The 27760-nt window shown below is 33.8% G+C and overlaps 2 protein-coding genes across 6 annotated transcripts in view; both read left to right on the top strand.

Moving 5' to 3' along the window:
* The window catches only part of ttll10 (tubulin tyrosine ligase-like family, member 10), a 35167-nt gene extending 32123 nt beyond the window's left edge, over positions 1-3044 (top strand). For all 4 annotated transcript variants that reach the window (XM_056450053.1, XM_056450055.1, XM_056450054.1 and 1 more), the window contains 2 exons: positions 1988-2081; positions 2326-3044. In XM_056450053.1, coding sequence (XP_056306028.1) covers positions 1988-2081; positions 2326-2966 — 735 coding nt within the window. In that variant the 3' untranslated portion in view covers positions 2967-3044. The remainder of the gene's footprint in view (positions 1-1987; positions 2082-2325) is intronic.
* A 3015-nt stretch (positions 3045-6059) lies between these two features.
* LOC130217739 (uncharacterized) lies at positions 6060-24012 on the top strand. Of its 2 annotated transcripts, none has more exons than XM_056449927.1 (12): positions 6060-6770; positions 9805-9904; positions 10225-10275; positions 11562-11705; positions 11898-11984; positions 13583-13664; positions 13785-13921; positions 15886-16032; positions 16128-16214; positions 17962-18037; positions 20727-20803; positions 23656-24012. In XM_056449927.1, exons 1-12 carry the CDS (start codon positions 6682-6684, stop codon positions 23722-23724), a joined length of 1146 nt encoding a protein of 381 aa, XP_056305902.1. In that variant the 5' UTR covers positions 6060-6681; the 3' UTR covers positions 23725-24012. The 2 variants fall into 2 exon arrangements, with proteins under 2 accessions (XP_056305902.1, XP_056305901.1); XM_056449926.1 differs by having other exon boundaries at positions 16113-16214.
* Positions 24013-27760: the final 3748 nt, after the last annotated feature.

Genomic DNA, 27760 nt, shown 5'->3' with positions numbered 1-27760 from the left:
ATAATATAAAATATGAAATATTTTACTATCCTGTCCTAATCATTTACCATATATCAACCACAAATCAATGGAAATCTCATTTATTCAGTTTCTGGTGATGAATAAATCTCAATTTCCAAAAAAAAATGGACCCTTATAGGTGGTTTTGTGGTCACATTTAGCTCTTTATTCTCTTATTTTTATGCAGCTATTTTTCATACATCGTAATATAGACTATTTATAGAATTACTAAATGCCACGACGTACCTGTTTTGGATGCATGTTGATGTTAACAGTTGTCAAGTTTCACAGTTCAAAACATGACATAAAATAAACCAAAGTTCATGATGAACTTCACTTCAGTGCCTTGATACTTTTATAAATTCATATAATGTATTTTTTTATTTATTCAATTTGAACAAATTTCTAGTTTAATCATTTCAATCAGTGTTTACATATTGAATGTAATATTAGGGGGAAAATATGTCCCACATTGTATTGAGTGGCATTAACTATATGTACCTATACTACCAGTCAAAAGTTTGGGGTCAGTTTTTTTTCATGTTTTTTAAAGAAAATTTTTTTGTTCATCAACATTTTATTAAATGTAAAAAAAAAGTTGTTAAATTGTTGAATGCTTATTTATTAAATATTTATTTATTACTTATTGTAAATAGTTTCAAATGAAATTATTACTCCAGTCATTATTGCTTTTATTATTATTAATATTATTATTATTATTATTAATAACAACAACAATAATAATTAATGTTAGAGTGATTTCTGAATTATCATGTGACTGAAGACTGGAGTAATGAAGCTGAAAATTCATCTTTAAAATCACTGGAATAAATCATTAAATTAAATTCTAAACTACTCTTGAACAGTTATTTTATAGTGTAAAAACATTTCACAATTTTACAATTTGTACTGTATTTTTGATAAAAAAAAAAGCTTATTTTAAAACATTTAAAAATTATACTGACCCCAAACTTTTGACCAGTAGTGTACATCATAAAAGAAATGCAATGATTATACTTATTGTGTTCATATTGTATTACAAAACACTTCTGGTGCTATTGAGATGGGAAATGGGCACCAGTTAGGCAGTTATGGTGCAATGGGTTTGATGGATTAAGGTGTAAGCGAAGTGTCTACTGTGTGATGATAGGAATTAATTACAAATGTAATTTGATGCACATAATAAGTGTAGTGTAGTGTACCAAATGCTTCATTTAAATGTCACATCAAATACCCATTTTACACATCGATATAAATTCTTAGGGTCTTAATGAAAATTCTATGACTTACTTTGGATAAATTTCTCGATGGTAGTGTAAATAAACACCTCTGTCCACTCCATAGTTAGCCATTTTGCTACATATTTCTTTAAATTTTCATGAACTGCTGCTCCGCCGCCCATCTCTGAGGCTGCTGGGTTAGGAATATCAGTCCATTTTTGAAGAGCTCAACCAGTGCAGCACAATCAAACCTCACAGTTTCTGCTGATTTTCCTACATGTAGAATCATCACATATTATTTCATCATTGCTTGATATTGCAGCCTGCCATTATCACTGTAAAATGTTTCAAACAAACCTCTATACACATGAATAATGACACTGTTTATTTAACAAATGCTCATTCACACGCTGCACAGTCTATGAGTGAAAACCAACAACACCATACTAACAAACACAGCTCTGCGCCTAATGTTTTGATTCTAAACACAACTGTAACCAAACAAAAACAAAATATATATAAAAAATGACTTAGGTTTTTCAAATTGTAGGTACAGTTTTGAATGCAAAGAGTCCAGCTTTGTATTGCCTGAGTAAAAGTAAAGACTTAATTTGAAATCACTTTTAAATGTAAGTACATAGCTGTTACATAATATAACTACAAAATGCTTTTATTCTGGTCACTTTAAGCTTGCATGTGTGGAAAGTGTTCCTTTTATCTTGGTAACCTGTGAAGTCATTTGACTGTGATGTGCTTTTTTGGGGCAGGTCTGGTTGCTAGAGATGAATTGTAACCCTGCCCTGCATACTAACTGTGAAGTATTGAAAGATGTGATACCACAGACAGTCACTGAGACTCTGGGTGAGTTCTTTGTTGTAGAAATAACAGCTCTAAATGCACAACATTTGTTTAACATATGTTTAAATGCAGTGCATCTGCAGCAGTGTGAAATGTAGTTTTAAATGAAGTAAACGTACTGTAATGTTTCAGCTACTAAGTATAATGCAATCATGTAAAAGGTGTGAAAACATATTGGTCACAATCGTACATGTTAAAATGAGGTGTGGTAACACTTGTTGTAGATGTCACATCCTTTCATTTTCAGACCTTTCGTTGGAAATCTTCAATAAGTCTTGCTGTGGACTAAAACTGCTACCTTTACGGAGTCAAAAAGACTTTCTGTTGCTATACAGTAGTGAGACTGTGACCTTAACCAAACAGAGACATAAAACCACAGTGCCCTTCTCAACCCTCCACCCAAAAAGCACCTCCACCCACAAAAACTCTGCCTTAGCAACACAAACAGGGAAATCAACCAATAGAGGCAGCAAGAGCTTTGACACGCAAACCAAATGTTCTGTCCCATACACCAGCATCCTCTCTTCCTCTTTGTCCAATACTAGTCCACTTCTACAACAACCTGTGGGCTTACCAATAAAACACCAATCAGCTACAGCAGTTGTATCCCAGAAACCTCTTTTAAAAGTTCATGAAATGAAGCAGCCCAAACCAGTCCGTGTGGAGCTGCAGCTCAGCAAGTGCATATCCAATGTAAGTGTTCTTCCACAGCCATTGAAAAGTGTAACACTAGCCATAAATAAAGGCCCAAACTCTTCACCGAAAGCTGGAGCTCAGAGTCGACAGACTGACAACATGGAGCATTTGAGCTGCAACCTGAAGATGACCAAGATTCATTTGGCTGAGCCAGACTTCCTTAAACTGCAGGGACATGAAGAAAGAACCTAAAGAAAAAGAACAGGAAGAGGATGGATGACAACTGTGCTAAAATTTAATAAAAATAAAAATAGTTCATTCTTAGGAGAACGGCAGTTTGCTTCTGTTTTTTTCCATGAGTTTGTTCTTAGTCACCAGAAGCATCGTGTCAAAGCAAATCATTAGGAAAACTAGCCTTCTATGGAAATGTTAATACTTTTTTCACATATTTCCCAAGTCAATATTATTAGCCCCTTTAAGATTTCTTTATTTGAATTGGCTACAGATCAAACCACTGTTGTCCAATGACTTTGATAATTAACCTAACTTTCCTAGTTAACCTGATAAATTGCCTTTAAATTGCTACCAGTACCTAAAAAGACTAGTACCTTGCAGAATAGCTAGAAAAAGAAAAAGTTATGTACTGTCATCATGGCAAAGACTAAAAAAAAAAAAAAATTTATTAGAAATTAGTTATTAAAACTATTATGTTTAAAAATGTGTTGACAATTAAAGTACTTATAATATATATATATATATATTTTTTTTTTATACATTTTTGACTAACTATATACTGTTTATCATACAGTATATTTATATGTATTTGTTACATACATGCTTTAGAATTATAAAGTTCTATGTTTTATGAAAACTCATGTTTTGCTTCAATGAATAAATATATAACTGTTAACTGAGGTTGAAATATTAATGATTAGTTCAAATGTTAAAATGTATGTTAAATGAAATAAATTTACTTAAATGTATTTTTCTGACCCATATGGTTTATCAAAAATTACTTTTCCTGTAGTTTATCACAGCTCTAAGTGAATGAAAACAGTTTTAAGTTTTAATTCTGAAAGAGCACAATGTATAGTTATTGTCTATTAAAAAAAAGGCAACACAGTGTCATTAAAATGAGCCCTTTTCGAAATGTTTTCCAAGCTGTTTTATGTTGATGTTCAAGACAACATCATGACGAGAAGTTACTGCGCTTTACACTTTGGGGGAAAATCCTATTTTTTTATTTTTGTTATACGTCCAAAGTACTAGGCTATAAAAAGTTCCTTTTTACACAAATACCACATAAGTAAAGCCCAAATCTTCACTGTTAGCAATTTCCTGTAGAATAACTTACTGGCAGCAGTTCACCAGTAATTTACTGTAAATCAATTACAGCAAAAATACTGTATTTACAGAATCATATTTCTTGCTGTAAATGTATTTAGAATATTGTATATCTTTACTGTAAAATAAAAAAGTCATTTTCACAATGCAACTTTGAATTACAGTAACATACTCCATAATTGTCCTACAGAAAAAAACGGTTCATATTACAGTTAAATACTGTGTAATATACGGTGTAAAATACTTTGTAAATTACAAAAATCATTAACTGTATTGTGACTTGTGACTCATTTAAATATGACTGCCACACTTTGTACTTTGTACTTTGGACGTATAACAAAAATAAAAAAAAATAGGATTTTCCCTCAGAGTGCAAAGCGCAGTAACTTCTCGTCATGATGTTGTCTTGAACATCAACACAAAACAGCTTGGAAAACATTTTGAAAAGGGCTCATTTTAATGACTCTGTGTTGCCTTTTTTTAAATAGACAATAACTATACATTGTGCTCTTTCAGAATTAAAGCTTAAAACTGTTTTCATTCACTTAGAGCTGTGATAAACTACAGGAAACTAATTCAAACTAATTAGCAATTAGCAAACTAATTCACAGGCTGGTTGTTATTGAAGCAATGTTCATCAGCATTTTGAAAATATATTTTATTGAAGAATGCTTCCTTGTCAGACTCTAGCATGTATTGATAAGGTAAAAATGATGCCATGTTGTCTGTTCATAAACTATATATATTTTATATTTGAAAAGCCGTAATCCAGTAACGGTGATGGATGTTTGTTTTCCAAAATGACCATTAGACCACTCACAACAGACTGGCTCATCAGACTAAGCAAAGAAGGAATTTAAAAAAATGTTGTATTCTGTGACTTGTTTGGAAGTTATTTAGCAAAAAAGGCCAAAATAAATGCATATCTAAATCTAAATATGAACCTTTCATAATCCATAATGGAGCACTTTAAAAAGAATAAGTGATTTGTTATTATGTAAAGCATGCTACATTTTATCATATTTGAAATCCTTTAAAGGGCACCTATGGTGAAAAATCTACTTTTCAAGCTGTTTGGACAGACATATGTGTAGATATAGTGGATAGACCGACATATTGGGGTGATATAAACACACACAGTCCTTTTTTTTTTCAATTTAACAACATAAAAACAGTGGACCAATTGGAGCGGTTTTCAGACCGACCGCAACTTGACGTAGGAGTGCGGTACGACATTGTGTGTGACTCATCGATGCAACTGCACAACAAATACTCATTGGTAAAGTTCTTACTGAGATCTTCCTTTATGTCTGTCTGTTGTCTGACGCAGCCGAGGGAGGAGATTAAGGCACGCAGAGAGGCATGTAGAAACGGTAGGCAGGGAGGACTAGCCTTAAAGGCACAGCACGACAAAACAGCCCCCTGGTGCAAAAATGTATAAAATAGAATCTTGTAAAAGGTATAATGAAAAAGCTGATGGGTGTTTTGAGCTGAAACTTTACAGACACTTTCTGGAGATGCAAAACACTTATAATAAATCTGAAAAAAGGGCTAACCTAGATGCCCTTTAAAATGTATAGCTAAATCTTCACTCAAAAAAAGGTTTTGCTGCTTGTTCAAACTACGTATTTAAAATAAGTCAGCTTAATCGATTTGTGCTGGGACAACATGAAGGAATTGTGTGGAACTCCTGATCATCGAGTGATCCTTAATATACTGCAATTTTTATGTCATTATTTTTCTTTTGGTAAATAAACTAGGGTTAGCTAGAATGGCATTATAGTGTATATTCTGACAATATGTAATGTAAAAAATCTGCTTCACACTTACATTTTTTAGATGCTTAGAAGACTTTTTTATCTTTGGCCCACATAGAAAAGTACCTGCTGTTAAAATGTGTTTGTGTGAGGTTATGCCTTCACCACAGCATAAAAAATAAAGCACGATATTTCCGCTCTTCACAATTAGTTTTTTTTTAAACAAACTCTCACAAACATTTTCAATGACGTTTTGAAGTGCTTTGAAAGTTCTCTTGACTTCAGTTTAGACACCCACCCAGCTTTGTGCCTGTGGTTTTGTAGATCCTCCCTCTTCCTCAATCTCTGGCACAAGCGACAAAACAAACACCAGATTAGACCCCTAACATGCTAACATGCTCCTCACCGCCAGTAAACACAGGTCTCAGCTGTGGTTTGATTGTTGTGACTACTTTTTTTTTTTGCTTACTTTTGTGAGGTGTAATCATCTTAGGTGGGATTTGCTTTACTGATGCTGCTTGCGTCTCCCTTTGTGCAAAATCAAAGTCGAAACAAACGTTTCAAGCTCACTTGCAAACTGAGGAAGTTGTGTTGCCCACTGCTGCGTCACCATTCAAACCAACAGGAGGAAATAGAGCAGCATTTGTACTTGATTCTTTCATACAGCACTTGCTCCTCTTTAAGGCACTGTCAGTGTCTCTCCAATGTCATTTCCTGCATTCTGCTCATCTCGTTTTTGAACCCTGCTTATAGTCAGTCGGGGTGTGGGGTTTGTGGGGGTGACCAGATGGCCCTCAGTGTGTAGTTTTGAGGAGAAGCCATTGGGAACGTGTGTGTGGAAAGGAGAGGTAAGGTGCAGGCGAGCGATGGGATGCTGCAGTGTGACCCAAAGGCATACAGGGACCGATGAAGTGGGCCCAGATGAGATTGAACTCTTGGAGATCTCCAATGCAGGGTAAGAGTTGCTTGATTCTTTGCTCATGCTTTTCAGTTAAAAAAACAAAACAAGCTCTATAGTTAGCCGCAGAACTTCCTCCTTTCAGGGAGTTAGGTAATGTTTGATAACAATTCAAAAAACCACATGAGGTTTGGATAAAGAAAATAGATAGTTAATTGTTCATTATCATGTGAATGTATAGTTATGTAGACATTTTAAAAGGATAGCTTACCTAAAAATGGAAATTCTGTCATTGTGTACTGTCCTTGACTTGTTCAAAACCTATTTGAGCTTCTTTATTCTGATAAACACAAAATAAGATATTTAAAAAAATGTTCATACATAGAAAGCACCAACTAGACTTTACTTTTTCCTACTATGAATGCCAGCAACCTGTATTATTCAAAATGTCTTCAACAGAAGAAAGAAACTCTGAGTTAAGATACATTTTTGAGTGAACTATGCCTTTAATGGGTCATCTTAATGGTGCCAGTTCAAATTTCCACCAGTCAGGAGGTAATTTCCGGACACCTTCTAACTGTTCTGTTCAATTCTGTTTGTTCGAAATGCATCTGATGAAACTTGGTGAAACTCCTTTTTCAAGTTTGAGTTGTTCTATCCTGTGGTTACCTTGGCCGGGCAGCAGACTTGCAGCTACAGATCTCCTTATATCCTCTCTTACACCAAATGAGGCAGAACTAATGCAACTAGTATAGCTAATTAAAGGAGCCAAGTGTGTTTGAGCAGTCTGCTGTCTTACTCGAGTTGGAAGCCTCAATCCTCTCATTAGGAGACTGTAGGGATTAGAGTAGGAGTTAATCAGAGCTCATAAGCTTTATGGCCAAACTAGCAGAAAAATGGGGATCAGACAACGGCCAATCTGGTGAAATACGCACAGGTTGTTAACGCACATGCACAGATATGCTTGGTGGTCTGTTTGGAGAAGTAATAAAGTTAAATTACCCGTTGTGGTTCTTGCATTATATTGTTGAAGACTCTATATTGGCTTTGTGAGTGTAGTTTGAAGAGTAGCACCCGTCGAGGGTCATATGGCAGGTGTCTGCTTGTTGTTCACCTCCCACCGTAAGCTGCTTATGTCTGGGCACTTCCCCAATAAGCAGCATAAGTAAAAGCAGCGGGAACAGAGGGTCTGGGGAAGAAATAAGCAACGTTTAGGGAGCAAATTTCATACAAAATGTTTGTTAGTGTGTACTGTTCAGACTGACTAGACTGACAGGTTGCCATTTGTGACGACGCTGACTTCATTACAATGATTTAAAATAAAATAAACTTCAATGGTGACATTTATGCTAGACTGAACTGAATCAGTTTTTATTTAATTAGAACTACACCATCATTCTCTACCATTACTCTACTACTTGATGGAAGTTTCCCTAATCTGAAATATTGTTATGGCTTTTTCTTCTTCATCTATGTTAAAATGTTTTGACACAATTATAAAAAGCGCTATAGAAAAAATTCAACTGAATTTGTGGAAATTTAAAATGATACAAAAGTTTCCCAGACTAGACTTCATGTTTATTTTGGTTCTGGAAAACTAAGTATTGTACAGTACATCCATTTCATCTTAAAAGGGCACAACTAATAACAGTGAATTCGCCCACATGGTTACAGACCCCTGTTTCCCATAACTACTGGCTGAAGTACTTGCTTTATTTGGTGCATACAGACCTCAGGAACTGAGAGTTGTTGATTTCTGATGAATATAGCACTTGATGTGGCTGTCAGCTAGCTGTCATCACTTTAAATTTGATGAAGGTGTGAATGCAGCAAAGAAAAGTGTAAAGTGTATAGAAGTAAATTATTTCCTGTAACTACCTGGTGCATGCAAAAGACTCTATTCTGTTATGTTTTATTTCTTTTTGCGGACCCCAAAAGATTATAATCTGGCTAAGGCTCTTTCTTGCTAAACAGATGGTGGTAGATGAGGTGTATTGAAGAAAAAGATTGCCTTTGGTAAAAGCATACCTCCACGATAGGTGGCACTGCACAACATGCAACTGTCAATTCATTCATTCATTTTCTCATTTGTTTAGTCCCTTTATTAATCAAGGGATGACACAGCAAAATGAACCGCCATAATGAGCATGTTTGATGCAGCAGATGCCCATCCAGCTGCAACCCATCACTGGGAAACACCCATAAACTCACATTGCAACTGAAAATTAAATAATAATAAAAAAAGTTTGGTAATAAACAGAAACACAGACGTTCAAAAAAAGACCTTTTCTGCTTGTTCAAACTACTTATTTCTAAAAACAACACAATTCTTAAGGTTATTTGGAACAACTTAATTGTTTTATGTTGATTCAACTTAACAGTTACCTGAATTAATTTGTGATGGGACAACATGGAGGATTTGTGTGGACCTCAGCATTTTTTCTACAGTGAATTCTTACAATTTGAGTAAAATACTACTGTACTTACTATAGTTTGTTTCTCATATTTTTTTCTCCCATTTTTCACAGTAGAACTTCTTTTTTGCAGGTGTTTGTGATTGTGACATCAAAAAGTTCTGTTCTCAGACATCAAAAATAATAACCATGTCACATCCTTTAAATACTAGACTAGTTTAAAGTGTGATGTAATGCCAATAATGTCACCCATTTTGCAACATCAAAACATCAACTCTACTGATACTCTATTAATGGAAGTTCACATGCAGCTGCTTGTAAAGACACTTTAAAGTCAACTAGATGTCTAAAGAGGACCATCAGAATAAAGTGTACTAAAATTTAAAGAATGTTGATAACTGAACAGTTTCCTATTTACTACATGAAGCAATAAAAAGCAACGATACCTGTTATCGTTACCCACCCTCCATGTTGACAAAATGTTTTTTAGCAGATTAACCTTAAAGTGCATTAACATTCAAGTAAAAGACTTGGTAGAGAAAAGCAATGCTTCTGCCCCGCTAAATCTATCATCCAGGGCAAAGCACAGCAATTTGCATTGCATTTATGTTCAAATCCTCATCTGTTATGCTGCAAGATAAAGTGATTTGACACTGTTCAGCCATCTGCTGTTTCAGGCTCTGGAGTCTTGCTGAAAACCGCCTACAAACTTCCACAAGGAATGGCACAGATGAAGGTCCTCAGCGCTGCCCTTCTGTGAGACACCTGAAGCAGGAGGTTAGCCAGTAAACACATTAAACAGGAAGTGGTAAAGGGTGTAATGACATGTCTAAAAATTATTCTGACCACTAAGCAAACAAAATAGACAATTCATGTACACAGTGGACGAATATTTTTTGCATACTTAAATATCTGGCGCATGTATGTTTCTGTGTTCCATAAATTATAAAGCGTAGAGTGTTTGTTTGGGATATGTGCACTAAAGTATTTAAATTATTTTTGATTATTCATGTAGAGATACAGTACATGAATGCAATGTCTGCACTGAATAAGGGTTTATCAATGTTATCTGCATTGCTTCATGTGTGTTGTGCAAGGATCCGGATCCTGTTTCTGCGAGGAGGGACTCAAAGCACAACAATTCACAAGTATGTGTTCATTAGCTTCAAAATAATTTAGTACCCTGCACATGCATTCAACATAATAATTCACACTATTTGCTAATGGATTATTACCTGCCTATTATTAAGATGCACTGTTTATTAGCAATTATATAGGATGTTCTTATTTTACATCCTTAAACCTGCCCAATACACAAATCCAACCATACTAACTATTAAAAAGCAGCTGATTTATTTTCCTTTAATGACAGTATGTAAAGTCTTAGTTAACGGTGTGTAAATAGTTTGTTAATAGCATGAATTGTACACTAAAATAAAGTGTGATCAACATATTTGCAAGGATTTTATTTTGTATATAAGCTATTTTATTTTAAGCTTAAAAACTAACAACCAATTAAAGCATCTCCTTTTAAATATGACATTGTACATGTATTCTCTTCAGTTTTAAGATATTAAGATTTGGGATTTTTACATTTCATATTGTAGAAATGACAGGGATCAGGTTTTCTAAATAAAAAATACCAAACCTTTAATATGGTTGTCATAATAAGAAATATAATAATACATTGTTGTTTAAATAATTGAAATTGTAAGAAAAATATCATTGGGATTCTTCAATATGTGTCACAAAACTGCACCATTTACACAGGTTGGGTAGGCAAAAAGTTATTGGGCTGGCAGAAAAGATACTTGTGATTTTCTGCATGTTTGAAAGGCAAAATATTTCTAAGTTAGGCAAAATATTTCTTGTTAGTTATAGTATACTACTAATATATACTGTAGTATATTTTTTCAATAATGCCATAAATGAAAAAAAAATAGTCTAATTATGTTGTATTTTATATATTTTTTAAAGTTCCCTATTAAACTTTTTCGAATATTACCTTAAAAGATCGCGTTTTATTAAAAAAAATTAGAATAATTAATTCTGAACGTTTAATTCTGAAAAATCACTCTAAAAACATTAATCTGTAAAATAACAAAAAAGTAGAGCTCATTAGACATTTTATATAACATGATTTAATTTATATTGTTTTATTATTTTGAATATTTCAGTTGGTTACATTTTAAGATAAATAAGCTTGGGATTCACACATTCTTCAATATGTGGAACAAAACTGCACCTTTCACACCACTGAATCGATGAATCAATTTTTTTTGTGGTTTAATTAACACACAATTCCACATCACGTTGTACAGCCCTACTTTTGCTTCTTTTTTTCCGACATTTGCCATATTCCATGTCACTCTGCCTTAAACAGTAAACATTTACTGGATTCCATGGAAATCATGTTTCTATGTTTGTTTCACAGCTAGCGGTCTGGGGCTGGACAAAAGAAGAGCTTCATTATAGACTGTACACTCAGCCTATCAGAGAATGGGAAGGACAAGCTCCACACACCTATGGCGACATTATCCACTCGTCTTCTGTGTATTTACACAGTGGGTACACAAAGGTAGGAAATCAAGAAACCTGATTCATACTACACAGTTCATGAGCCGAGCTAAGCTACTTTGATAAACATATATCTTTTTTACTTCATATTTTGGTTCCTATCCATTTTGCAGCTAAATTTATATTCTTTAATGAGAATATTCAGCTAAATTCTTATATTCTTTGTATTATTCATTATGATTTTTGTCTGCAGGTTATGAGTGAAAGATATCTGGTTTTATTTTCCTTCCACTTGTTAATCCTCGCTTTGGACAGTTCCAATCATGATTTTATATATGAGGTAAGAATCAATAGACTGTGTAAAATTCCATAGAAGAACCATTTTGGTAAAACCTTATAATAACTACACATCATTTATTAAGCATTAGCAAATAGTTAGCTCATAATTGGTTAAGCATAACTATGTGCTTGATTTTATTGTCATCCATGTCAAAGTTGAATTTTTCATTATTAAATTGTATTGCGTTATTTACAAACCGCTTAGTTAAGAGTACAGTCATTTTATTTTTGGGTAAGACTGCATTCCCCCCCCCCCATATTATACAGTTGTACAGTTTCATTTTTGTGTCTTGAAATTAATATGCTGTTAACACTCTAGTTTAGGACTGAGTGGTACGGTACATTTTTATGGCTGTTTTCCACAGTCAAAAGGTACCGAAAAGCGAACCGTACCATATCACTTTTTAGTAAACTAACACTACTAGCTTAATAATAAGTTGTTTATTATTGGGTTTAGGTTTTGGGTAGGATTAGGGATGCAGAATAAGATCATACTTTATAACAACTCATGTGTTAATACACAATTAACAACAGTTAATAAGCCACATGTAATAAGCCAGTAGTAAATATCGTGAATTGTGACCTAAACTAAAGTGTTACCAATATTTTTTCTTCTGAATCACTCTGTCATTTGTTCATTTTTTTTTTTTAATATAGAGTATACAGTATATGAGCCTTTAATTGTCCTCACTTTAGATGTGCTCTCAACACTGTAGGAAATTGTATTAATAAAGCCTTTATTAACATAATTTTAATTATTATAATACGATGCATAAATGTTAAATAATAGTTGAATAGTTTATTAATCATTTAATTACTCGTTTTGAATTATCCCAAAATCCACCAACTCTTCTTAAATTCCTGTTTTGTAAATAATGCAATACTTCATTTAAAAATGGAAATTAACTAACAAGGTATGCAAATACAATCATTAAGCACATTATAAGTTTATAAGTCAAGAATACATCGTTTGTGGCTGTATTTAGACTACTGCTTGCTAATATCTATTAATGTAGAGTTAATGCTTAAGACAGGATGAACTAAAGCTATGGTCACACCGGGCTTTGTGTGTGCGAAATTCTGTCGTGTGGCGCTACGAAAATGGGCGGGGTTAAACAAGATGATTAGACATTAAAAAAGCGAGCGATTGCTCCATGCTTTAAATTTCTGTCCAGAGAGGTCCTGTTTTGATCCTCGATGGGTCTCACGCAGTCAAGCGATGCGATTTCGCAGGTCAGAGTTCACCAAGCTTGAACTTTGCACCGCAGCAACATGCGAAACTTGTCGCATGACCTTGCGTTTCCGGTCTGACGCATTCGCGTGCTTATGAATGGAAGTCTATGGGAGGAAAAGCTCAGTGTGACCAGCTTAACTGTTTAATAATGCTTAATAAATGATTCATAGTGTGCAGTTATTATAAAATGTTAAATTTTTAATAGTTATTCAAAGAAACATTTATTGAAAAGCATTTTTAATGATCTATAGAGCCGCTTACACTGAAATAAATTTTTGTGCGCTCACTGGAAAGGTCATACGGAACCTTGCGTATAAGCATTGGGAAATATCTGAGTCTAGAGTTATTTCTGTGTTTTGTCACAGGGTATTCTTCCTCTCTCAGCCATTGAAGTGCATCTGATCCCACAGCAGGACTCCAGTTCTCCACATATGTTTGAGATTATTGGTAAGAGCCTCTCTGAGGGGAAGAAACTAAGCTTAAATCTCTAAGTAAACATGACTATGACAACTTTGAAATCACAAAAATATCTGATCATCGTAAACCTGTATTTATGATGTACGCTAGGACCCATGGTGGACTCAAAGATCTTCATTTGTGCTGGAGCTGCTGAAACAAAAAACTGGATGGAGAACATTGAGGACAGGCGATACAAGTCTTTAAGACAACAGCTAAGCCCGTCTCATAGTGCTCTCTCATACCTGGTAATTACTGTAGCTTTAATTTGCCTGTTGTGGATTACCTAATTTTGAATACAAATTACATGACATAGAAAATGTAGTTAGCAAGATAATCTAGATACAACCAATAATTTATTATCTATATATCTACAGTGTTTCCCAACCCTGTTCCTGGAGGCACACCAACAGTACATATTTTGGATTTCTCCCTTTTCTGACCCATTAACTTCAGGTGTTAGAGTCTCTTCTGATGTTATGATAAATTGATTCAGGTCTGTTTGATTAGGGAGAAGTTGAAAATGTGTACTGTTGGTGTGCCTTGGGTGTGCTTGTGAACGGGGTTGGGAAACACTGATCTAATAAACAATCAGTTATTGATTGGATTTTGATTACTTTTAGCCCAGGGGTTCTCAATCTCAGTCTTGGAGGCCCTGTCTCCTGCAGATTTTAGCTCCAACCCCAATCAGACACACATTCACTTAATCAAGCTCTTACTAGGCTTTCTAAAAACATCATTGCAGGTGTGTTGAGGCAAGTTGGAGCTAAAATCTGCAGGACACCAGACCTCCAGTCTCCAGTTTGAGAACTCCTGTTTTAGTTTTTATTTTGTGTTTAGTTTTATTTTGATTTTAATAGGAAAACCTTGAGAAATATAAGAAGAAAAAACTCAGCAAAATTTATTGAGTTGGAAAAAAGTTAACGATACAAAATAAAAAATACAAAAATCATGTGTTTAAAATGCTAAATATTTTCAGAAAACTTCCAGAATTAAATTAGGGAGAATCAGGGAATTATGTATCATTTTAAGGCATTATTTTTTTCAATAACATGTCATCAATGAAAATGTCTAATTATGGTGTTTTTCAGCTAATGCAGATTTTTAAAATATGTTTCCCTATTATACTTTTTGAATATTGCCTCTAAAGATCTAATTTCATTATGAAAAATGTAGTCTCCATAAATAAATAAATAAATAAACAAACTGCTTTTCCCGGTGATGGGTTGCAGCTAGAAGGGAATCCGCTGCGTAAAACATATGCTGGATAAGTTGGCGGTTCATTCCGCTGTGGCGACCCCAGATTAACAAAGGGACTAAGCCAAAAAGAAAATGAATGAATGAATTAAATAAACTGCTGAAATGAATTTTCAAACATTCCAGATTTCGTGTATGTGTGTTTCCCAATACTGGGTTGCAGCTAGAATTGCATCCGCTGCGTAAAACATATGCTGAAATAGTTGGTAGTTCATTCCTGTAAAACAGATACTAAGCCAAAGGAAAATGAATGATTAATAAACCAAATACAGATTTCTTCAAAATTGTAAACATTCTGTGCACTAACAGATAAAAGCATGTCTAAAAACATGGCCACCTTTTTGTTATTATGCAATAATCATTTTCTAAATGTCAACATTTTCATTTTATATTTACCGTAGATGCACTGTCAAAAAATAGCCAAACATTAGCCAAAAGTTGCAATTCCACAGAAATTGAGCATTTCAGATGGTCTAAATTTTTTTTCATAGCTGGCATGTAATCTCACTGTAAAAAAATGACATGGCTGCTTTAAATTTTTAATTAATAACATATTAACATATTAAATTATGAGTCATTTTAACATAAATTTCATTAAACTGACTTAAAACAGTTTATAATTATGTTAAACTTAGTTTAATAGGTCACATGTTATTTTGATGTTCGGTTTATTGAAATTAAGTTACATTGCCTCTACATGCCAACTAGTTCTCATTAGATTATAAGTAGACTGTTAGGTTGGGGTAAGGTTTAAGGTTAGTGTAAGTTGACATATACTTCCAAAGTTTCTTATAGTCAGTTAAATGTCTGTTTAGCAGCAGTATAAACAGATATTAAGCAGACAGTCTACTTACTGATCATAAATGTTTTATACAATGTTCTTTACTTAATGAAAAATGTTAAACAGACTTAGGTTTCATACCATCGCTCAGATGTTTTATTTTCACCACTCCAGGTGCCGTGTGATGAAAACTGGAAGAAGGAGGAGCTGAAAAGATACTTGCTGCGGTCTCCCATCATGCAATGGGAAGGAGCCCCCATTCAGCACATGGGACATCCAAGATACCTCTCACTGGTGCACATCAGCAACGTATACGCAAAGGTCACCATATAGATGATAAAATACAGAGTGGTATCCATGTAATTCAGGATGGTACTAAATCTACCAATTTCAAACAACAGAACCGGTTTTTGCAGGGACCTCAGGAGCGTCTGCTTGTGCTCTTCCCTTGTGACCTGCTCATTCTGTCTCTCGACTGCCATCGCGTACGTGTGAAATATGAGGTGAGCTCATTTTGCTGACTTAACAACAAACTCTGCAAGAACACTGCACTATCAGCAATACTATATGTCTGTGGTGAACCATATTTGATTGAAAAAATAACTTGGTAAAAAAAAAAAAAAGTGCTGACAGTGCGCTTTAAAACATTCAGTTTCTTTAAGAAACGACTGCATTTTGAAGGCATTTTTATGAAAGACCTTCAGGCCAGAATCACTATCATTTGACCGCAGCTTAAAGGGGTGGTCCAGAGTGTATTTTTAAGGCTTGGTTGTGTTTATATGATGCAAAGCAATGTGTGCTCATGCTTCACTAGTAAAAGAAATAACTATATTTTTTCATATATCTTACTTTCATTATATACTGCTACTCAGCTAACATGAAACATGAACATATTTCCTAGTTCTTCCAAAAGGCCCTCCCTCAAGAGGCTCTGATTGGTCTGCTAACATTATGTGCTGTGATTCACAATTGGCTCCACCAGGAAAAGCATCATGCCTCTAATAGCATGCGCTGTGCCTATGCTGTGTAAATACTGTCAGAGTAGCTGTTAGCCCTATCAGTTTATGCCTGAATCAGACAGAAAATTAAAAGCTGACACAGCTGAACCTCACGCCTGCTCTCTAAAATAAAATCTGACAAGTGTCTTTCACATATATTTAGAATAAGCATGTGTAAGTAATATGAATCGTTCACATATTTTTTGCGGGTTTGTTATTTGAGATGCAGAACCAGAATGCACGGAAAGCAGCCGCATAGAGAGACACTGCAGCACTGCTGAAGATTGTGGCTGTTTCAGGGGTTTGACAGATTAATGTGATTTTGTAGCTAAATTGTTAACGGTGTCAAACAGCATTTCCCATTGTTTACATCCTTGTTTACGTCCTTGCTACAAAATACCGTGAACACTAGAAACTGTGTATGTAATAGATCCATTTTAACAAATAAAAATACTTACAGGTTGTGACTAACAATCCACAGCTTTGTCTATTCTGGTTTGAGCTGCTCCTTCTTTGAGGAGTTTTTAGCCAAATCCAGCACAGACCTGGGAGAGTTTCTGGAAGTCTTTTATCAAATGCTATCTATATCTTTTTTTATAATTCTCTGGAACATAATTAAAATTAAAAGTAAGCACTTCTTTCTTTGTGTCTTGTTCTTTGGAAGCCCAAATGCAGAAACAGAACAAGCTCTGTGGAAATAGCAGCGCTTAGACGGCATTTTAGCTTTCTCTGCTCTAACATAACAGTGCCTCTGGCCACACCCCTTCGCTGCGTGGGGTGTATGCGCATGGTGAATATGCGCACAACCTGAAGCATTTGTCATCTCACTAACCTGGATGTTTTTTGTTGTCCCCAAACTGTGTTCCCCTGAGGGTTAGTTCACCCAAAAAATAAAAATTCTGTCATCATTTACTCACCCTTACTTTGTTCACAAACCAATTTCCTTTTTCTGTTGAACACAAAAGAAGATATTTAGAAAAATGCTGTTAGCTAACCTCCATTTACTTAAAAAAAATCTTCTGTGGAAGTCTATTCGTGCTGGCACCCAGCATTGTTCAAAATATCTTCTTTTCTGTTCAGTAGAAGAGAGAAATTTATAAAGATATGACACTACATGAGTGAAAATAAATGAGGAGGTAATTAACATTTTTGGGTGAACTATCCATTTAAATGATCCATTAAATTAAAAATTTGTAATTATTTTTAAAAATTACTATGCCACAGCACTGAGTTGTATTGTTTTATACCGAAGGGTCGTCTGCCACTAAAGAGCATTAAAGCCATGGAAAGATCGGCACTGCCTGGCAGACTGGAGTTTGAACTCACAGGTATGTACCAAGCTGTGAAAACTAGCTACTGGGTGGGTTGGTGGGCTAGGTGTTAAAGATAAATGCACCAGATAGTTTCAACTCAAAGTTTGAAATGCCTCATAGAAAATCAAAGTGTGCTGTCATGTGCATCTTCTCATGCATATACGCACATTAATTACTGATTATTTCTCATGTCATACTGAAACTAGGCTTGTGCCCATGTGAAATTTTCTTTTTGTTATTACTGTAGCTTTTATTACAATTACAAAAGGATTATAAAACAGCAATAGGTAAAACTTTACAATAAAGACTCATTAGTAAAAGTGAGAATAAGACCTTACAGTTACCATATCAATATTAATTTAAAATATATATCACTGAAATTATTAGTTATTTACTTTATTTAATTTTAACAATTATGACTTGTAATCAAATTCCGACGCTGATTTTAACATGTTATAGGCATTAAGAAATTAACATCACCTATATTAAAAGCATTTGTAGCTTTATTCATGAGATTTGTTAACTAATGTTAACTATTAGAGCCTTGTTGCAAAATGTTAACATGCAGTAGTCCTATAAATAGTAAGAATTTTCAGTTAATATTTCAGTATGCCAGATTAAGATGTGAAGTCTTCAAGCATTTGGCCTTGTTAAAAACACTGCAATACATTGTGATTATTCCTAAAAAGCCTTTAAAAGTTTCAATAATACCTATGATGAAAATCACCTTTTGGAAGCTGTTTGGACAGAACTGTGTGTAGGTATAGTGTTTCCACAGTCATATCGGGGTGATATAAAGACAAGAAATGTCTTTTTTTATTTCTTGACGTTAAAATAGGATCCAAATCCCTCCCATTTTGAGGCCCACCGTAACATGATGTAGGAGTGCGGTTGTCCCCACCCACCGAAATGATTGACAGCTGTGTATTTACATGTCTTCATAGTAACGTATAATCATATCAACAAGACAGGATGTCCGCAAAGCAAGTCAGATTAAAAGATCTGTTCAGCTCTCTGTGATCATCAATCATCATCAAATGTGATTAAGAATGAGTTTTACAAGTTTAAAGCATTTTTAAAACAGTGCATGTTTGTAATACAGTAAAGACAGTAATATCACTGTAATTTATCACCAAAGCCAGTACAATTATGAATGAAGATGGTTCAGTTCCGAATTTGTGGATGTTAAATCAGGTTTATTTTGTACGTTAACATAACGGATGTCCAAACAGCAGTGGATATTAATGTGCATCCTGTCACATTTGCCATGCAAAAACAGTCCAAAGTTAAATTTCATGCTGTATTTGTGTGTGTTTGTGTGTGTGTTTGTGCATGCGTGCGTGTGTGTGTGAGATTTTGTAATGAACATGGTGTGTGACTTATCATTGCAGAAAGGCTTGAATAAACTCCACAACAAAATACATCAAATAATAATTGGGGAAAGTTTTTACTGTAGTATTTCTTACAAACGTCACATGAATGAGATGCTTCCTTTTTGTCTGTCACTGTGCTGTTTATCTGACGCTGCAGGAGATAGAGACACACTGTGCATGTGGGAGCGATGGTTGGGGAGAACTAGCTCATTTGCATTAGAAGCACAGACAACAAATACAGCTTCATTGTGAGAGGAGAAAACGCCAAATTCTGAAATGTTTAATACATAATCTGATGGGTGTTTTGAGCTGAAACTTTACACACACATTCTGGAGACACAAAATACTTATCTTAAATCTTAAAAAAGGGGTAAAATAGGTGCCCTTTAATACTTTTTCATTACTTTTAACCAATCACATTGATTTTAATAGGACAATCTTGTATCTTGTACTATATTAATAGAAAAATCTAGATAAATGTTATAAAAGAGAGAGAGAAAAAAATTTCGATGTTATATTAGAGGGGATGGGTAGGCAAAAAGTTATTGTGTTGACAAAAAAGTTCATATTACAGAATTAAAATGCAAATGTGATTTTATGCATGTGTTTAAATATTTTCAAAGACAGAGTCATACACAATTCAGTTAGGGATAATCTGTGAAAACAATCCGTGTTCTTAAAAAACCACTTGGACAAACCTTTAAAATGTATATACATTTAATATGCATACAAATAAATGAAAATCCATCACTTGGTAATTATAACAACAGAACTTTGTGGAGGGAATCCATAGTATTTAGACACTGTGGTAATGGCCTACACTCTACACATTATTTAGAGTCTGACAGATCAGTCTTTTCATTATGACTGGTCATGCATGTGAAGACAAGAAATACTCTTGCATAACATTAACCCATTAGGGTAACTTTAACTTTATTGGGGTAGGATATAGTTGTACAGTAAATTGGATATTGAGGTAAGATATTAGTCTTTCATAAACATTTAGAGTGCCACATTTGCATACATTGCTTGTTTTGCTGTTTTAAAATTCAGAAATCAAGTGATGTGTGTTAGTCATAAAACTTGTGACTAATGTGATGATAAACACACTAGCTTCTCAATGTTCCTCTTATCGGCTACATTCTGTTGTAACTGTTAAAGATGCAAGTCATACAAAATGCCTATACACTTGTAAGTTATCAGGCTTTTGTATAAACGCTTAAAGTGATGGTTCATGCAGGTCACTTTCTCTGTGTTTTCTAAACTGCTGTACAGTATAATCTTCATGTTTTATGCTGATTTATGCTGACGATGAGTGATGTATTTTCCAGGTGAACTGATGGAGCCTCTGCTTGTCTCCTGTATTTACCCTGAGGACTATCAAAGCTGGATCTTCCAGTTACAACAGGCAAGACTGCAGTTTTTGGATTTTCTTGACACCACTTTCAACTTAAAACAGAAAGCCTTTAATGTATTTTGACCATTCATTCATGCAATAATGGCATTTTTAACGCTTGAATGATTGTGAAAAGTACATATAGTGTGCAATTTTTACTATATAAGGTTTTCTGTAGCGTTCATACAGTATCACTGAACCAAATATATTTATTTCAATGACATCTCGTGTATCTAGTGGTCTATTAAACTGCTCTATATGAGTCTAGTTTGACTTATGTAGATTATGCATATTTAGATAAAGCATAGTTGGGCGATGCAGTGGTGCAGTAGGTAGTGCTGTCGCCTCACAGCAAGAAGGTCGATGGTTCGAGCCTCGGCTGGGTCAGTTGGCATTTCTGTGTGGAGTTTGCATGTTCTCCCCTCATTCGCGTGGGTTTCCACCAGGGTGCTTCGGTTTCCCCCGCACAGTCCAAAGACATGTGGTACAGGTGAATTGGGTAAACAAAATTGTCCGTAGTGTATGTGTGTGAATGAGTGTGTATGGATGTTTCCCAGAGATGGGTTGCAGCTGGAAGGGCATCCGCTGTGTAAAACATATGCTGGATAAGTTGGCGGTTCATTCCGCTGTGGCGACCCCAGATTAATAAAGGGACTAAGCCGAAAAGAAAATGAATGAATGAATAAAAGCATAGTTTACAAGAAAAAAAAATAGTGAACACACATGTTTATAGATCTGCTGGTTTTTGACCACTGACCTAATGTTTTCCTGCATCCCTGCTGAGCATGTTGAAACAATATAGGGACATTTAAATTTATATTTATATTACTTATTCTTGCTATCATTATAATATTATTATTTTTCATGCAAATGCTCCATTGTGTTCATTATTGTAAACTAAATTATTGTAATTTAGGCTGCAAGATGTAAATACAGCCTAAAATATGACTGATACTATTTATAGTATATATTACAGTTTTTCTCAATTGCTTTGGCACATTTTTCAAAACCGACTTAACATTCTCTTAACTGTAAGAGCAAATCTCAAAACTGTTTGCTGGAACTTCAGAACTTTATTGCATGTCTGCAAAATGTAGTTGCTCACCCAAAATATTTCATTTATGCTTTAAAACCTAGTTATTGGCTCAGTAATTTGGCCAAGCTTACCAAAACATAAAGTGCATTTGTCATCGTGTGAGTCAAACTGCTCAAAATCATGTTTATTTTTTTTCACCATGACAGTCAACAATAGAAATTGAAGCTTTAAAAAACATCTGATATTTGTTGAGAAAAGTCAATAGTACACAAAAAAATAAATAAACATTTGTATTTAAACAAATAAAAATATATTTGTGTACAAATGTATTGCATGCAAAGTGCAATCTTGCTTGTCCAATTACTGTATTGTTTATTTCATATTTCTTATGTTACAACAAAAAACTACAGAATATTATCTATGAAAAACGTTATTCTTGGTGGACATCCTGTTGCTCTTGTTGGCCTTGCCATAGATTACACTTCTTTCAACTGCTCTTCCACAAGCATGTTACTGCAGTTCAGGATTGTGAATGTATTAATTGTGATGTGGGCAATCTGTATATGTATGTATATATATATATATACAGTTGAAGTCAGAATTGTTAGCCCCCCTGTTTATTTTGTCCCCCAATTTCTGTTTAACAGAGAGAAGATTTTTTTTTTAAACACATTTCTGAACATAATAGTTTTAATAACTTATTTCTAATAACTGATTTATTTTATCTTTGCCATGATGACAGTACAAAATATTTTACTAGATATTTTCAAGACACTTCTATACAGCTTAAAGTGACATTTAGAGGCGTAATTAGGTTAATTAGGCAGGTTAGGGTAATTAGGCAAGTTATTTTATAATGATGGTTTGTTCCGTAGATTATTGAAAAAAAAAATTGCTTAAATGACCAAATTTTGACCTCAAAATGGTTCATTAAAAAACTATAAACTGCTTTTATTCTAGCCAAAATAAAACAAATATTATCAGACATACTGTGAACATTTCCTACAAAAAAAAAAATTCAAAGGGGGGCTAATAATTCTGACTTCAACTGTGTGTGTGCGCGTGCGTGCGTGCGTGCGTGTATATATGTATATATGTATATATATATATATATATATAGATAGATAGATATAGATATAGATATAGATATATCTATATCTATATCTATATATATCTATATCTATATATATCTATATATATCTATATCTATATATATCTATATATATCTATATCTATATATATATATATATATATATATATATATATATATATATATATATATATATATATATCTATATCTATATATATATATATATATATATATATATATATATATATATATATATATATATATATATATAACTTGATTGATAAATAAATAACGCAAATTGTATTGCAACTACAGGTCACTTACCAATTTAGTAGACATTACAAACAATGTCGATGTCAAATATTTTTGGTGTAAAGATATAGATATACAAATGTTTGATAATTGAATAAACAGATTTAAATGTGATGGCTTAAAAGATAAAAAATGATTGAGAAGTTGTAAGGAGTTTGACAGCTTAAATGGTAATCGACTCATCAGTTTTGATTAACAAGCCATATGCAATTAGTTTTTGTTCAAAGTACAGACAATTATACTTACTGTTTGCACACATGCACCAAAGCATTTGCAATTTGATTAAATCAATAAGAAATGCCACTCTTCACAATAAGCTAATTGTTCAGAGATCTAAGCTTATTGTTTTGAAAATAGAAATTTTTATCCAGAATTGAGCCAAAGCATTTGAGAAAAGCTGTATTATATATTTTTTTTCTCCCACAGCCTGATAAAATGCCAGATACACTGCCTCATCACACTCCACCTCTGATACCGAAAAAGCGCAGGAGCTGAGTATAATGTGAGGACTGTGAACTAAGATGACTGGGAACATCATAAATACTCCTATTAATGAAAGCTGCTGTGGACAAATACATTTTTTACTTTTGCTTTTTATATTCTTATGTAAATATCTAAACTGCTCATGTGAAAGGATTTCTCAATAGCTGTGAAACTCAGGTTTAGACAGCAATTATTACCATCTGCTCCATTTCTGTGGTAGAGAGTGGTAACATGTATGCACAGAAACAGTATAATACAATGTATAAATGTTTAAGATGTATAAAATTAATTTATTTAGAAGTGGTTTTATTATTTTTTAACATTTTTTTTTCAAAAGTGTTACTTCTTTTAAAGTAATTTGTAATAATTAACTTAATTCAAAATTTCAGACAGTGGGAGGCTTGGGGTAACTAATCGTTTTCACTGGTTTCCCATGCTCTCTGTCCACCCCATGTCTTTATTTATGGACTTACCACTTCCTGCAGGGTAGAAGCCAGTCATTAAGCTCATGAAAGTTCACAGACAGAGTAAGTGGTAAGTTTAAACTCAGATTTAGGGCCTGTCCCAGTTCTTACACTTTCAGTTTGTCCCAAACGGCAAATTCAGTGCCCTTAACGCACACTAAATTAATTCACAACAACTCTAATATTGCTTCAGGGCAGTATTTGAGGCTGTTTAAAATGTATTTCATCCATTGTCATGTTTGGGGACTCAGATGAGTACTTTATAAAATCTTTGTAACTGCTTTTTATTGCTTAATTAGAAGCATCACAAATAAAGTGTGGCATATCTGGTCTGTAACAGAAATGTAGAAGTGTATTTTTAAAAATGCAAGGTTTTAAATGTACAAAATGTGTAAATAAACGTCTGTGAAAACTTTGCCTTACTACAAAAATATGTTATGTGAATGTTTATTCCAAACACTTACTATCTTCACACTCACACCATCTAAAAAAAACATGAAATATTTGTGTAAGTGACAGGTGGTTTTTAAAGGCAAAGACCATGCTTGTGGTGTACAACCTTTAATGCTAGGAAACACACACACACGCACGCACAAAATACGGTTTAATTTATTTTATCCAATTCAGCTATGTGGCATGTCTTTGGACTGTGGAGGAAAGCGGAGCACCTGCAGGAAACCCACACAGACATTGGAAGAAGATGCAAATTCCACACAGAGGCCTCCTGGTCCAGCCAGGACTCAAACCAGTGACTTTATTGCTATGAGGCAACCATAGCACTGAGCAACATGCTGCCCATGAAAATACATTTAGGATTAAATAATTGTCTCTATGTTTGGTCCCCCTCTTCCCTTTCACACTACTTTTTACTTTTACATCACACTTTCATTTTAAACGCTTTACATAGTCTATTTATTCAAATACGTGGCTTGAAAATGAAATCAAAGTTATTATATTTCTAAAATCCCTTTTACACTGTGCAAATTGTGCCAACAATATACATTGATTTCCATTGCTTTTGTGTAAAAAAAAAAAAGTATGGGATTATTAAATTCATTTGTCGTTTGGGGTTTAAACGACACATATAGGCTATATAAGCAAACAACAAAAATTCATTCATTCATTTTTTTCCGCTTAGTCCCTTTATTAATCTGGGGTCACCACAGCGGAATGAACCACCAACTTATCCAGCATATGTTTTGAGTTACGGATGCCCTTCCAGCTGCAACCCATCACTGGGCAAACCACAAAAATTGATCAATAAATTATTCATATTTAACATATTTAGATTTAGTTTTAATGCATGCTTAGATAAAAAAAAAAGATTAAGCATAATAAAACAAATACTTAAAACACTGACAAATTTATGACACTGCAGCCAGTAATGAGGGTTACTCTACAAGTCAACACGAGTAGATGGATGTGTCAGGTAAAGGTAAACAGTTCCCGCGTCTAGCGTAAAGATGGCGTCCGGGACGAAAACATAAGGTGAGTATCTTTTCAACTAGCATGAAGTTATTTAATTGCGGTTTACACAAGTCAGTTTCAGTGGAAGACGTTAATATAGTTGTTTGTTAACTTCTGAAACCTAACAGGAACTATGAACTCATGCAGGCTACTAAAGCAGGGGAACAGTGACTTTTTAACCACATAATGGTTTCATAATAGGTTCAAGTTTGACCAGTCAACAAGACAAAATTATACTAAATAGACTGAGACTGAAACTAACCAATGCTGTGCAGCCTAAGTTAAACAATAATAGAGAATACCACTAGCTTGAATTTAAGACTTGAGACAATGTAGAGTTTATTTTGTAGTTTTGTTTGTGTAATCAAAATATGATTATGCAACATGAATAATATTTATGAAACATGAATAAATAGAAGCATGAAAATTTGACAATATTGAACATTTGTTTACGTGATCTACTACATTTGACTTATCCACCTTCATCGATAAGTCATTTAACGTTATACTACTGACAATCACTGTATAATGAAATAATTGCAAAGTAATCCAAATGGTGTGCGATGTGAAGAGTAAAGTTTGTAGTTGCAGGTTTCTGTCAGCAGAGGACAGTGATGTTACGTGTTAACAAGCAAAAAAGAATGGAAATAAAATAAGGATTTTATGTTAAGGAAGGTAAATAAGGAATACATATTTAGGGACAACATTTGTTAAATATAACAGTTCCTGTATTTATCTATTACTGTATGTAATGAGATAAAATAAACCATTCAGTCTATAAGCCTTCACAAAAACTAGATGCAAAGAATAATGTAGGCACAACACTTCAGGATCACCCCAGGTGAGACTTAAACTTTCAGCTTTTTGATTTTCAGCCAAAATGTTTTACCCACTCCAGACACAGCTTTGGTGTGTGGCCAAACAGGCGTACCGACCTACAGCTGTTGTACTTCAAAAAGACAGATTCATATTAAAAGAGATAGATGCGTAATATTCCAGACATGCAATATAAAGACAGATGAGTAATGCGCTTTTTCCCCCAAAATGCCCCTTAAAGGGATAGTTCACCCAAACAAAAATGAAAATTCTGTCATCATTTACTCTTTCTTCACTTGTTCTAAACCTGTTTAAGTTTCGGAACACAAAGAAATAAGACTTATGGGGTAAAAACAGCCATTGACTTTATATAGTATGTTTTGTGCTGAACAGAATAAAGAAATTGATAAAAGTAAAATGGTAATCTTGAGGAGATTAACATTTGGTTTTCAGTGACAAAAAGTTTTTTTTTAAGATTTACATTGTTAATCTTATTGTCTGTGATTCAAACGTGTTTTTATTAGGCTGGTCATTTAGAACCCAAGGACCAACTATGACCACAATCCCATAAGGCATTGATACAAGGAGCGAAAAGAAAAACAGCAAAAGAGAAAAAAGAAAATGAGATTTATAAGATTCAGTTAGGAGTTAGTTATCTTCTGGCATTGTTGTGTGTTAAAGGGATAGTTCATCTCAAAAATAAACATTTATTCACTACTTACTCACCCTTAAATGGTTACAAACTTTTTTGAGTTTTTTTGTATGTTCATCAAAAAAGAAATAATTTTGGAAGTCAGTGGTTACCAGTTTCTAACATTTCTCAAAATATTTCGTTGTGTTCAACGGACTAAAATTAAACAGGTTTGTGAAAGGTGAAGGGTGAGTAAATGATGACAATTTTAAGTTGTGGGTGAACTATTCCTTTAAGTAAGGGCACAAATTCTCATACATTGATTACGCCATAGGCCCACATGAAATCTGCGCCATCAGAAATCTGAAGTTTTTTCAGCGCATCATTGAGTCTTTATATTTACTTATTTAAATGTGTACATTTTTATTTATTTTATTTTTTTTTATTTATTTTATTTACATATATTAGATGACATACTTTGTTTGCCAAACAAGTGGTTCTAAATGAATTTGCATTGTAAATCCTAAATAAAAGTAAAAAAATATATATATACATTTTAACTTTTATTTCTCAGTTACTATACTTTCTGAATCATTGCACAGAACTCCACAGATTTTTTTTTTTTTTTTTTTTTTTTACAAAATTCTGCACAGAAATAGCAAAACAATAG

Source organism: Danio aesculapii, chromosome 23, assembly GCF_903798145.1.
Source record: "Danio aesculapii chromosome 23, fDanAes4.1, whole genome shotgun sequence".
Classification (NCBI taxonomy): domain Eukaryota; kingdom Metazoa; phylum Chordata; class Actinopteri; order Cypriniformes; family Danionidae; genus Danio; species Danio aesculapii.
This window is presented reverse-complemented; position numbering and strand designations above follow the sequence as displayed.

Coding starts and splice junctions, on each gene's coding strand:
- LOC130217739 (XM_056449926.1), top strand. CDS start 6,682: ATGGGATGCTGCAGTGTGACCCAAAGGCATACAGGGACCGATGAAGTG. Junction 13,665..13,784: donor ACATATGTTTGAGATTATTG/GTAAGAGCCTCT, acceptor GATGTACGCTAG/GACCCATGGTGGACTCAAAG. Junction 18,038..20,726: donor ACTGGAGTTTGAACTCACAG/GTATGTACCAAG, acceptor TGTATTTTCCAG/GTGAACTGATGGAGCCTCTG.